Genomic DNA, 14,932 nt, shown 5'->3' on the forward strand with positions numbered 1-14,932 from the left:
GGTGTACCCCGCCTTTCGCCCGTAGTCAGCTGGGATAGGCTCCAGCTTGCCTGCGACCCTGTAGAACAGGATAAAGCAGCTAGAGATAATGAGATGAGATGAGATTTTTCAAGTTCTGCTACAGGAAACCAACCCGACCTCTTTACACTGACCTCAACAGCCCATGGCATAAACCCACCGGACCTTTGGTCCAGGTGAGCTAAAAATTAACATTTCTTAGTATCAAAATGCACATATACATTACTTAATCAACACATATTCTACCGTTCAAAAGTTTGGGGTCACCCAGACAATTTTGTGTTTTCCATGAAAAGTCACACTTTTATTTACCACCATAAGTTGTAAAATAAATAGAAAATATAGTCAAGACATTTTTCTGGCCATTTTGAGCATTTAATCGACCCCACAAATGTGATGCTCCAGAAACTCAATCTGCTCAAAGGAAGGTCAGTTTTATAGCTTCTCTAAAGAGCTCAACTGTTTTCAGCTGTGCTAACATGATTGTACAAGGGTTTTCTAATCATCCATTAGCCTTCTGAGGCAATGAGCAAACACATTGTACCATTAGAACACTGGAGTGAGAGTTGCTGGAAATGGGCCTCTATACACCTATGGAGATATTGCACCAAAAACCAGACATTTGCAGCTAGAATAGTCATTTACCACATTAGCAATGTATAGAGTGTATTTCTGATTAGTTTAAAGTGATCTTCATTGAAAAGAACAGTGCTTTTCTTTCAAAAATAAGGACATTTCAAAGTGACCCCAAACTTTTGAACGGTAGTGTATACCAACTTTCAAGACCATACCACTCATAGTTTTCAAGTTCTGCTCCGGAAACAAAACCTACCCCAAAGACTAACCTCAGAGGCTAAGTCTGAACATGAAACATTAAAATTTCTCAAATTTTTTAGTATGAAAAGGCACATCTACATAACCTTGTTAACATGTATACCAAGTTTCAAATCCGTATCATGAAGAGTTTTGGATATATGCTCCGAACATTGCTCTTAGAAACCAAGCCAAATTTTTTTTTTTTCAAAAATCCAAAAATAGCAAAAGGCACCAGTTCACATGTTGCTTGATATGTATACAAAGTTTCATGAAGACATCTTCAGTAGTTTTAAAGAGATGGCCCGGAAATGAAAACATGACCGGATGGACGGAACCCGTTTCTATCCCTCACCAAACTTTGTTTGGGCAGGGGATAATTAACAAATTAGTGACACCCTAGGGCAAAAACGCATTACTCCACCAGAAAACAGCTTAGAAGATTTTTCTAATATTAATTTTAATATATTTGGAGAGAGACTTTCAAAACTTTCAATTTCATCATCATCATCATCATCATCATCAGTGGAAACGTTCAGTTTAACATGAACTATAGTGCTAAGGACACTTTAGAGTTTACCGTATGTTGCCATGGATGCAGTTAACTATAAAATATAACGGACCATTTCTTAGTGGAAGAAAAAAAAATTAAGTCAATATTTTGTGTTAAATTATCGATTTCTTTAGTAAGTAGCTGTGTAATAAAAGTGATAATGCACATCAAACTGGTCATTATTGTGAAATAAACCCCTTCAGGATGATTATTTTTATTATTTCATTTATTTTTCTTTAGTGGTAAATAATTGATAGTAGACCACAGTGCATCTGAATTCTTGAATATGGATTAATTTTTGTGTAATCACATGACAAGGAGATGAGTTTTTGATCTAACAAATTATATCCTATCCACATTCACCGGATATGAGCAATCATGCGCTCTGATTCGCTACTCTACTACTAGGCTATCAGCTCGTATACTGTGAGTAGAAAAAAAAATGGTGGCGCGTATCAAGTCAGATATATCACTTTATCATCAAGTATTGAAAAGAAACAGAAATAGCTAAAAGAATATAGTCCCCCCCCCCCCAATATCTTCTGTTCTTCACTCCAGCCCAGCTGGTGGCCACTGCCAAAAAAAACCCTAAAAAAGAAGAAAAAGAAAATGGTGGAGCATGTTGCTGAACCAACCGAGGATGAAATAAAAACTCTCCTCAAAAACAAAACCCCCAAAAATAAAAAAACCCAAAACAACCAAACAACAAAATATGGAAAAAAGTATTTGATGGTAACATACATGTCAACCTACAGTATATGGAATGTCCGTATTTTATACGGATTTGATTCAATAAACGTAGTATACGGGTGTATAAATAAAGTTATATGGATTCTTTAAAAAAACTTCAATATTTATTTAGAGCTATAATCAATTCCCACGATGATAAAACAGTGCATAACATTTACAAACGTACTGTACACCACAGACAGCCAGTAAAGAGTCTTATGAAATCACGCGTTATCTTGTGGTAGCGAGACTTCGTTCCACTTTTGATCATGCGCACACCGCATTGTGAGAATCCCGCCAACCGGGAAGTCATAGACAAACATAGACGCCGCCTTCTGCGTAGAATCATACGTCATCCTCGCCGCCATATTGGATGTGGCAAAGTGGAGATTCTTCAACCGTCTCTGGTATAGCGTCTAGACAGTAGCCGAGAATAAAGATGCCTCATTCATGTGCTGCGTTTAACTGTACCAACAGGTTTACCGTCCAAACGAGATCACATGGGATTACCTTTCACAGGTGAGACTGGAAAAATACTTTTCATTGTATTTGGTCATTATAACGTAATTTTACGAACAGATTTTTCTGACTTTGTGGCTAATATGAAGTCTCGCGCATAATAGCCGCTCGGTGAAACCTGTCTCCAAACAACGAAGTATTTCCTTCGTAACTACGCTGATAACACTTTGTGTTTTTGTCAAACATTGGAGCTTTGTATTCATTCTGAAGGTTTATTGTTATTAATATTGAATAAAAAGTAACTGGGATATATCATTGTTAATTATCATTCAGATTTTAGGTAAATTATTTTAATTTGCATCTTATACGGATTTTATAAGGGAAATACGGATTTTGGAGGTTGGTTATACAGGTTTGATTGACCAAAGGTTGACATGTATGTGGTAAGAACATATATTTTTTTTAATTTTTCAAGAATTATCATCAAATTTTTCACAAATTGCTCCTGTCATTTCGCCGGCTTGTTTACATTCTAAGCGGAAACGATTTTGTCGGATGTTTTGTATAAAGTTTTTATTGATCGAATTTGCAAAAAATAAAAACAAAAATAACATTTACAAACGTACTGTACACCACAGACAACCAGTAAAGAGTCTTATGAAATCGCACGTTATCTTGTGGTAGCGAGACTTCGTTCCACTTTTGATCATGCGCACACCGCATTGCGAGAATCCCGCCAACCGGGAAGTCATAGACAAACATAGACGCCGCCTTCTGCGTAGAATCATACGTCATCCTCACCGCCATATTGGATGTGGCAAAGTGGAGATTCTTCAGCCGTCTCTGGTATAGCGTCTAGACAGTAGCCGAGAATAAAGATGCCTCATTCATGCACTGCGTTTAACTGTACCAACAGGTTTACCGTCCAAACGAGATCACATGGGATTACCTTTCACAGGTGAGACTGGAAAAATACTTTTCACTGTATTTGGTCATTATAACGTAATTTTACGAACAGATTTTCCTGACTTTGTGGCTAATATGAAGTCTCGCGCATAATAGCCGCTCGGTGAAACCTGTCTCCAAACAACGAAGTATTTCCTTCGTAACTACGCTGATAACACTTTGTGTTTTTGTCAAACATTGAAGCTTTGTATTCATTCTGACGGTTTATTGTTTTTAATATTGAATAAAAAGTAACTGGGATATATCATTGTTAATTATCATTCAGATTTTAGGTAAATTATTTTAATTTGCATCTTATACGGATTTTATAAGGGAAATACGGATTTTGGAGGTTGGTTATACAGGTTTGATTGACCAAAGGTTGACATGTATGTGGTAAGAACGTATTTTTTTTTTATTTTTCAAGAATTATCATCAAATTTTTCACAAATTGCTCCTGTCATTTCGCCGGCTTGTTTAGATTCTAAGCGGAAATGATTTTGTCGGATGTTTTGTATAAAGTTTTTATTGATCGAATTTGCAAAAAATTAAAACAAAAATGCTCTGTTGCTCAAAATCCAGTGACTGTGGATAGAATAAAACAGTTATTCCACTCAATCTCATCGTACATGGATTATAGACAACTCGGTGCTATGCGTCTCGTCGGCTACCAGCTCATGTACGACTCGATTTCGCGGAATAACTTAATTATTTTTACATTAATGTGCTCGTTCTAATACGTTATCGTTTCTATGGTTGCGGCTCATACAGAGGGATTTGTATGTCGGATGCTCAAGATAATCAAACTCTTGTTAGGAGACATTTATGGAACATTTATGAAAGGAGTCTCTGGTGTCAGCGCTTTCTAACACTCACAGTGCTTTGTAATGTTTCCCAGTGATATTTACAGATTTGTATATTTTATTTTTTTGTTTTTAAACTGGTGCTGTGTGTCAAATTTCTTACCAAACTGCACTTTATCAAATCTAGTATATAAAACTGAAACATCACATATCAGTTTGTGATGTCACGGAATTAAAGATGACCAATCATATCCAATATGCACATTATTAGTGGATGATGACCTTGAGCCAACTTTGAGCCAAAGAACCTGTGAGAAACTATTATTATTAATAATCATGGTGAACAAAATTGTGGTTGCTATGGTGACGTTATATTGTGAATAACCCTTTGGACATAATGTGTACTATTGTACGTGTGAAGTTCCATAGCATGTTTCCTCGAGTCTGATGGGGAGAATATTTTTCACTGATATTAAATAATTTAATTTTAAATGAATGAAATGCAAATTAAGACTGTGACCGAGCAAAATCATGTTTACTAGCAGTTCACTCTGTTAATAGGTTTATTATTGCTTTTCCTGGACATTAAAATAAAATTAAATGATATTACTTACACACACACACACACACACACACACACACACACACACACACTCTCTGAGTTACGGTCTGATTGGTTTTGTATAAAAGTGTAGAATATTGTTTGTGTGTCTCCGTACTTTGGGGCCGATGATCCCCTCCTTCCCCGGGGCTCCTGTAGTTCCTGGAGATCCCACATCACCCTGCAACACAGTTTACACTGATATCAGAGAGGAGGAGAACGTTTTATTCATATATGAGCATCTGTGTGTGTGTGTGTGCGCGCGTGTGTGTGCGTGTGTGTGTGTGTACCGGCTCTCCTTTTCTTCCAGGTAAACCTGATCTGCCGTTCATTCCAGCATCCCCCTGGGAACAGAAATCACATCATCATCTGCCATTAAAGGGAGACATCAGTGTTCATCATCACAATATCTCACACACACACACACACACACACACACACACACACACACACACACACACACACACACTCGCTCTCTCTCACACACACTCGCTCTCTCTCTCACACACACTCGCTCTCTCTCACACACACTCGCTCTCTCTCACACACACTCGCTCTCTCACACACACACACTCGCTCTCTCTCTCACACACACACTCGCTCTCTCTCTCTCACACACACACTCGCTCTCTCTCTCTCACACACACACTCGCTCTCTCTCTCTCACACACACACTCGCTCTCTCTCTCTCACACACACACTCGCCCTCTCTCTCTCACACACACACTCGCCCTCTCTCTCTCTCACACACACACTCGCTCTCTCTCTCTCTCACACACACTCTCTCTCTCTCTCTCTCTCACACACACTCGCTCTCTCTCTCTCACACACACACTCGCCCTCTCTCTCTCACACACACACTCGCTCTCTCTCTCTCTCTCTCTCACACACACACTCGCTCTCTCTCTCTCACACACATGCGCTCTCTCTCTCTCACACACACACTCGCTCTCACACACACACTCGCTCTCACACACACACTCGCTCTCACACACACACTCGCTCTCACACACACACTCGCTCTCACACACACACTCGCTCTCTCTCTCTCACACACACACTCGCTCTCTCTCTCTCACACACACACTCGCTCTCTCTCTCTCACACACACACTCGCTCTCTCTCTCTCACACACACACTCGCTCTCTCTCACACACACACTCGCTCTCTCTCTCTCACACACACACTCGCTCTCTCTCTCTCACACACGCACTCGCTCTCTCTTTCTCACACACACACTCGCTCTCTCTCTCACACACACACTCGCTCTCACACACACACTCGCTCTCACACACGCACTCGCTCTCTCTCTCTCACACACACACTCGCTCTCTCTCTCTCACACACACACTCGCTCTCTCTCTCACACACACACACTCGCTCTCTCTCTCACACACACACTCGCTCTCTCTCTCTCACACACACACTCGCTCTCTCTCTCTCACACACACACTCGCTCTCTCTCTCTCACACACACACTCGCTCTCTCTCTCACACACACACACTCGCTCTCTCTCACACACACACTCGCTCTCTCTCTCTCTCTCACACACACACACTCGCTCTCTCTCTCACACACACTCTCTCACACTCTCTCTCACACACACACACTCTCTCTCTCTTTCTCACACACACACACTCTCATATACACACATGCACTCTCTCATACAACACACACACACGCTCTCTCACACACACACACACTCTCATATACACACATGCACTCTCTCATACATACACATACACACGCTCTCACACACACACACGCTCACACACTCATGCGCGCTCTCACACTCTCTCTCACACACACACACACACACACACACACACACACGCTCTCTCTCACACACACACATGCTCTCTCCCTCTCTCACACACATACACACATGCTATCTCTCTCACACACACACTTGTTCACTTGCTCTTGCACACACACTCCCTCCCTCTCTTTCTTACACACACTCCCTCACACAAGGGCTCTCTTGCACATATTCAGACACAAACGCTCTCTCCCTCTCACACTCACACACTCAAATACAGACACACTCACTTACACACTCACTCTCAAACACACACACACACACACACACACACACACTCACTCTCATACACACACTCACTCTCTCTCCTTTTTGTCCCTCTGGTCCGCAGGCTCCTTTGGCTCCACGATCTCCCTGTAAAACCAATGAGGCTGTCAGTTAAGCCGCTACTAACTCAGTATGACAGAAATAATGAAAGTGTGTACGGAGCTGCAGGAGAACTCTATAAAAGTCTCAGTAGACTAAGGCACTATTTATGTGTCAGTCTCATGCACGCACACTTACACATGCCTCAAGCACATCTCCATCACTGTCTGTCTGCTGCGTGACTTTCAGCAAATGTGTTGAGTTCAATCGAGTCAAGATACTGAGTGTTCTGTCAGTTCATGGTGAATAAGAGACGGTTGCTTAAGGAAAGTGCGCTGAGGTTGTGTGTAAGCGTGTGTACATGAACATAAAGGCATTCTGACCAACAGCCAGATGAACTGTAGTGCACCAAACAATCGCTTAACACATACGAGGACTTTCACGTGTAAAGACGTTTTGTAGCTGTAGTAATACTTTGTGAAAGTATGAGAAGTTTTATACACTCGCATATTTGTAAAAAGCAGGCTTGTAGTACTCGAGTCTGACTCGTGCCCTAATTTTAAGGACTCATGACGTGACGCGACTCGGACTTGAGCACTGATGACTCAGACTCGTACGTTAACTGCATTCGGACTCCTAAATTGGAGACGAGGACTCGGATTTTTTCTTTTTTTTTTAACATGCCATAATCATTTGGCATACGATATTTATACAGTATCTACATTAATTTTTGTACTAATTTCGTGCAAGGTGATCACACCTGTGTGCCTTGGCGCGTGCATCAAATAGACTCTCGGCAGCGTGCCGGACAGCATGTGTGCCAAGCGAAGAGGTGAATCTTGCGAAGAGAAATTTTACCCAAATATTAGGTGTGCTGTATGTATCATTTCGACCCTGTGTTGATTTCAGAAAACCCGAAGAAAATTTAAACTTGTGCACCAAATTCTAGTGGTTTTTTTAATTAAAGATGTCTGCTGTACAATCATTCTGCCACAGAAAAAGAACAGTTCAAAGAAATGACTGAAAGCCCAAATATCGCCATGACATTCATATCCAAGATGACATTCATGTCACTGTATGTAAACTTCTGACCACAACTGTAGGTTACACGTTCATATCAGCGTCACCTCTGAATGTGGAGGGAATGTGGAATGCGGAGAAACTACGAGTAACCAAATTAGACTGAGCATCAAACTGTCAAAAAGATAAATGGATCTATGTCTGAAGACCGGGTCGGTCAAAAGAAAAGCACAAGAAACATCCGACATGAGCAAGGACACAGTGCAAAGACATGATGATTGTTTGTTTGAGAAAACAAAGCAGCGCAACCGGATCAATGTGGCCCCCAATATAAGATTAAAACTGTCCAGTTTGGAGCCAGACATTGCTTCACTGATGTATCAGAATAAACAGCACCAGTCTTCCCATTAAGAGAAGGACAACAGTAAGTGAGTTGGTGATACTATTTGTAAAACCATCAATTCGTTAGTGTGGAATTTGTAATATACTGTTGAAGTCGGCTCATTGTTTTTTGTTTGGGATATTTAGGGGGTTAGGTGGTCTGCAATATATATCTATATCTATATATATATATATATATATATATATATATATATATTTTTTTTTTAAAGTATATATGTGAGTGCACAAAACTTTCACATGTTATTTCCCAGCTGGGAGGTCTGTATGGTGAAATACCGTGACTGAGGTCTTGAAAGTGCTGAGCAAGGCCCTCTGGGCCGAGGTCAGTATTCAAGGCCAAGGTCACGGTATTTCACCATACGGACCGACCTTAAGCTGGTAAATAATATATTTATTTTTTCTTCACCAAATTCTAACAGAAAACGAGAGCGCCCGAAAGGGAAAACCGAGCCGAGCCGCCATTTTGAATCCTCATTCACGGCTGTAATGCAAATGGCTTCCTCCTCGGTATACAAGTGCACTTCCATGGCAGGGAAAAAACCACATTTTGCTGCCTATGTAGTCCCCTATTTATACAAAATTGAGTCATTCAGGATTCAGCCATGTTTTTGCTCGGCGTTAGCAACAGTTAGAGGTTTTTAGCTTTCTCCTGAAATGTTTTATTTTATTTCTTTTTTCTCAGGGTAGTAAAACTCGCTTTCGCTGTGAACACGGTCGTTATCGCTATCCATGCTGTAAAATTAATGCTATTCTCCTGAGAAATGCGAAAATAAATGTTGACAAAAATTGCTACTATGTTTGTTGTTGCTGTGAACGAGCGAGTCGCCAGAGGTAGGATACAGACCCGCTCACCAGCCAATCAGAGCACAGGATTTGATGGAAACCGGACCGCAAAAAAAAAAAAAAGAAAGTTATTTACCAGCTGGGAGGTCCATATGGTGAAATACTGTGACCAAGGTCTTGAAAGTGCTGAGCGAGGCCCTCTGGGCCGAGGTCAGTATTCAAGGCCGAGGTCACGGTATTTCACCATACGGACCGACCTTAAGCTGGTAAATAATATATTTATTTTTTCTTCACCAAATTCTAACAGAAAACGAGAGCGCCCGAAAGGGAAAACCGAGCCGAGCCGCCATTTTGAATCCTCATTCACGGCTGTAATGCAAATGGCTTCCTCCTCGGTATACAAGTGCACTTCCATGGCAGGGAAAAAACTACATTTTGCTGCCTATGTCGTCCCCTATTTATACAAAATTGAGTCATTCAGGATTCAGCCATGTTTTTGCTCGGCGTTAGCAACAGTTAGAGGTTTTTAGCTTTCTCCTGAAATGTTTTCTTTTATTTCTTCTTCCTCAGGGTAGTAAAACTCGCTTTCGCTGTGAACACTGTCGTTATCGCTATCCATGCTGTAAAATTAATGCTATTCTCCTGAGAAACGCGAAAATAAATGTTGACAAAAATTGCTACTATGTTTGTTGTTGTGAACAAGCGAGTCATCAGAGGTCCGTAACCAGGGTCCGTATCATAGGATATGGACCCGCTCACCAGCCAATCAGAGCGCAGGATTTGATGGAAACCGGACCGCAAAAAAAAAAAAAAACATAAAATATTTCTACAGCTACAAAACTTTCACACATGTGCACATCATTTCACAAACTCAAAATCTTTTTTGGCACTGATTTGATCCCACCGTTCTTCTCTTAATGGGAAGAATAATCAAGGATAATCCGTGGTTCAATGACAACCTCGCAAATCATATAAGGGAAAGGGATAAGGCTTGGTCTTTGGCTAAGCGACGAGGTGATCTTGCATCTTGGAATAATTATAGAGCACTATGTAATAAGTGTACAAAATTAGTGAAAGCTGCCAAAAGTGCAATTGCTAAATGAAAACCTAAATGACCCCTGTAAATTTTGGAAGTTGGTTAAGTCCACAGAGGGGACTGTGGAAATACCTACACTGCCTGAGGTATTAAAAACAGCTCAAGGGGAGATAAAAGGCAAAGATAGTATTATCAATGCATTTAATGACCATTTTAATATGGCAGCGGCAAAAGTTACATCTCACCTTCCAGTGTTAGAAAACCTCACTTTGCCTCAAGGAGTGATTTCTTCCAGTCGTTTTAACTTTTCTGCTATTACACCCTTTCAAGTGTATCAAGCCTTGTCTAAACTAGACACTAGAAAATCTACAGGTGCAGATAAAACTGAGCCCATTTTTTTGAAGGCAGCAGCAAGTGTGATCGCCAGTCCTATTGCTTCTATATTCAATCTTAGCCTCACCAGTGGGGAAATCCCTAGGTCTTGGAAGTCAGCCATGGTTCTCCCACTGCTGAAAGGTGGTGATCCCTCAATACCTGACAACTATCGCCCCATTTCTAGATTGTCAGTAACTGCTAAAATATTTGAGTCTCTAGTAAATGAGCAGGTTAAACATTATTTGTCTGAGAATAGAATTTTAATATCCACACAATCAGGATTCAGACAATATCACAGCACCATCACTGCCACTACGTTGGTCACTAATGACATAATTTCTGCCCTGGATAATAAGAAGTCCTGTGTTGCTCTTTTTGTTGACCTTTCTAAGGCTTTTGATTGTGTGAATCATGATCTTCTTTTGCAACGTCTTCAGCATATTGGTTTCAGTGACACAACACTGAAGTGGTTTTTAAACTATTTATCTGGGAGAACTCAACGTGTAGCTGTTGACAGTAGTAGCTCTGCTTCAGTAGAGGTTAAAATGGGTGTGCCCCAAGGTTCAATTTTGGGGCCTATCTTATTCAATATTTATATTAATAACCTGTATGTTGGCCTTGACTCAGTGAAGGTACACCTGTATGCCGACGACACTGTTTTATACACATCTGCCCCCTCTGTAAGGACAGCGGTTGAGGATCTTCAATCTGCCTTCGGTGTTTTGCAGGCTTCTTTGCTTAGTCTCAGACTGGTTTTAAATGCTAAAAAAACAAAAGATATGGTTTTCACTCATTCCCGCTTATCATTATCAAATGTTGAAGTGACCACTGCTGATGGCACCCTGTTAGAAAAGGTTAAAACCTATAAGTATTTAGGAATTTGGCTTGATGAAAAATTGAACTATAAGCACATCATCTTAAAAAACTTAGACCAAAGCTGGGTTTTTATTTCCGTTTTAAAAAGTGTTTTCCTTTTCCTGCCAGGTTAAGATTGGTCCAGGGTACTTTTTTACCTATCTTAGACTATGGTGACATATTATACATGCATGCTCCCGCCTCTTTTTTAAAAAAGTTGGATGTAGTTTACCATGCAGCCTTGCGTTTTATTACAAACTCAAAAATGAGAACACACCACTGCACACTGTATGAAATGGTTAAATGGACTTCACTATCACTCAGGAGAAAAAGCCATTCCCTGATTTTTATTGCCAAGGCATTGGTTGGTAAACTCCCACTATACATTAACTGTCTGTTGTCACGCCAAACCAGTTCTTATAGCACTAGATCAGGAAATAAAATAATCTTAAATATTCCAGCTGTACGCACTGAACTAGGCAAAACTTCCTTTAGCTCATATGCCCCACATGCTTGGAATAACCTTCAAAATACCTTAAACTTGGACTCTGTGCCTTCTATACAGGTTTTTAACGCTACGTTCACACTGCAAGGCTTAATGCTCAATTCCGATTTTTTTGTGAAATCCGATTTTTTTGTGAGGTCGTTCACATTAACAAATATATGCGACTTGTATGTGATCCTCAGTATGAACGAAAAGCGACCTAAAAGTGTTCCGCATGCGCATTGCAGGATACGACGACGTCACACGCAGTGAGCATGGCCAGTGTTTACGGAAGTAAAACCGCCCGGTTGCGGTATGACCCATCCAATCTAGCTTGAATAGCTGCATCCCCCCAAATGGAAATCAGCTCCCTAACCTCTGCGTCCTTCCATTGAGAAGATTCAGAACCTTCACAGCCCGAAGCGTCCCTCGCATTGATGTCATGCGCAGGGGCGCAGATACGTTTTTTGAACTGGGGGGGACAAAGCTGCCAGCAAACCAACCCCAACCCCGATATGCCTGTCAAACTTGTTGTTAGTAACCATAGCAACCAAGCTCGAGCTCGCAACCTGTGCAGTCTGCGCAGCTCAACCAACCGAATATCAGTCTTTGTTTTGTTTTATGTGAGTTGTTGCAACTATGTATACACTGCCGTGCACCTCAATAAACCGAATGGTAATTAGTCTTTTGATTTTTCCGTGAGGTTTGCCTTATGCAAAGAAAGACAGCATAGACGTTTTTTCCTCCCTATAAGTGGGGGGGACCGAACGAGGTGAATTTAAATCTGGGTGGGACGAGTCCCACCCTCTATCTGCGCCCGTGGTCATGCGCCATGTTGTTGTAACTTTTTTTGAGAGACCCGCCGCCTACTTCAGCGCAGAATAGTGACGTTTGTGGCTTGTTGATGACGTGTAAGTTGGATGAATGCGACCTGGCGGTTCAGACTGAAGTCGCATATGAAAAGAGCGGATAGGAATCGGAATTAGGACCACATATCCAAACGGCCTGGGTCGGATTTGAAAAAATCGGATCTGTGTCGTTCATATTGTCAATAAAAGATCGGATACAGGTCACATATGGGCGAAAAGATCGGATTTGAGTCACTTCAGCCTGCAGTGTGAACGTAGCCTAAGAATCTTTTAAAAACAACTTTAATTGAAGAATGTCATTGTTTTTAAATTCACCTTCATTATGTCTGCTGTATTATCTTTGTTCAGTGTTGGGGTGCATTGTATTCCTGTCTATTGTGTGCTTGGATGTCTACCTTGTTTGTTAGCCCCTGTTGATTGTCTGTCTGCTTGCACTTCTGTTTGTGTCTATGGCTAGGCTGACACTTGCACGATTCCGTGGCACGCATTGGCACGACTCGAGACGTGCCAGTGCGCAAACTAGTCGTAAACTGGCGTGAAGTGTGCATAAACCCGTCGTGACTGCATGCCATGTCGGGACGAGAATTTTGAAATGTTCAAAATTTTGGTCACGACAAAAATTTCGCGACCGGGTCGTGAACTATGCGCAAACTGTTCGTGATCTCGTCGTGAACTCGTCGGGACGATGCGGGAGGATGCGTGCCAGTGCGTGGAAGTGCGCACCATGCCACGACTGTCACGAACTGCCACGAATAGTTCACGAACAGCTCACGTCGAGTTCACGAGTAGTTCACGACATGTTCACGAATTGGTGCGCGTCGCAGCGTGGCCGTGCCTTCCCACTGACACGGTCACGCATTGATGGCACGAGCAGTTCACGACTAGTTTACGCACTTCACGAACAGTTTGCACATGGCACGAGCAGTTCACGACGAGTTCACGAGCAGTTCACGACTACTGCGCGGCAGTGGCGCTCGCGTCGGTGCGGGGGTATATATAGGGCTTCCCGGACACTTCTCACCATTCGCAATTTTTTTTCTTGCTTTTTTCTTTAATGTCTTTTATTTTCTATTCCTTCATGACTTTTTTTTTTTTGGGGGGGGAGTTTCGTTTCTTTTATTTCAAAAATGGAACAACTGTGGATGCAGCTCATGAAGCTACTACCATTCTTTCTTGCCAAGGGACAGCACCAGCAGGGGACATGTAGTAATGTGACAGGTAGTCTCGCTGATCCTTTGCATCCTTCTGGGTATGATGGCCGGTTAGAGGCAGCAGCCCCTGCAGGTGTCGGTCAGTCCTCCATCCACAAGGGATCAGATCATGTGTGTCCGGATCTTTGCGGTCCACTTCTGAAATTGCGTGTGGGTATCTGATGAGGATGAGGTTGTGCATGACACAGGCGTGCCCAAGTCGGCACGACACCGTCCGAATTGCGCAAACTCGTTGTGCCAATGCGGGAAGTGCGTAAACTATGCGCAAACTATGCGTGAACTCGTCGTGCCAGTTCGTGAATGTGGACGGGCACGCATTCGTGAACTCGTCGTGAACTATGCGTGAACTAGTCGTGAACAGTGCGGGAGCCTCCCAGTTCGTGCCCCAAAATGGCACGACTTGCCACGACAAAATCGTGGCCAAAAGTCGTGCAAGTGTCAGCCTAGGGTAAGGCTTATGTAACCTTGCATGTGCATTCTCTGTTTGTCTGTAAGCCTTGTGCATGTGTCTCTTCTGTTTGTTTGTTTTTATGCTGTCTTGGCCAGGACTCCCTGGAAGAAGAGGTCTTTGTACCTCAATGGGACCTTCCTGGTTAAATAAAGGTCAAATCAAAATAAAAAAAAGAATGGTGCTGCTTATTCTGGTCCATCACTGAAGCAATGTCTGGCTCCAAACTGGACAGTTGTAATCACCAGTACATCTGTACTGGTGTTGTACAAGTTCAGTGAAAATTGGTTTGCAATTTCTAGTCTTAACATTAACTAAAATTAGAATAAAAATAAGGGTTTAATATTAGACACGTCACTGATCCGATACCCAGAATCATTGCGCACCACTGAGAAATGACAG

At 41.8% G+C, this 14,932-nt stretch overlaps 1 protein-coding gene across 1 annotated transcript in view; it reads right to left on the minus strand.

Moving 5' to 3' along the window:
- col7a1 (collagen, type VII, alpha 1) overlaps window positions 1-14,932 on the minus strand; it is a 519,627-nt gene that overhangs the window by 24,593 nt on the left and 480,102 nt on the right. The window contains exons 107-109 of the mRNA XM_060918496.1: window positions 7,042-7,095; window positions 5,212-5,265; window positions 5,040-5,102 (exon numbers count right to left, since the gene is read on the minus strand). Of these exons, the coding sequence (XP_060774479.1) occupies window positions 5,040-5,102; window positions 5,212-5,265; window positions 7,042-7,095 (171 nt within the window). The remainder of the gene's footprint in view (window positions 1-5,039; window positions 5,103-5,211; window positions 5,266-7,041; window positions 7,096-14,932) is intronic.

The sequence above is a fragment of the Neoarius graeffei genome, chromosome 4 (assembly GCF_027579695.1).
Source record: "Neoarius graeffei isolate fNeoGra1 chromosome 4, fNeoGra1.pri, whole genome shotgun sequence".
Taxonomy (NCBI): Eukaryota; Metazoa; Chordata; class Actinopteri; order Siluriformes; family Ariidae; genus Neoarius; species Neoarius graeffei.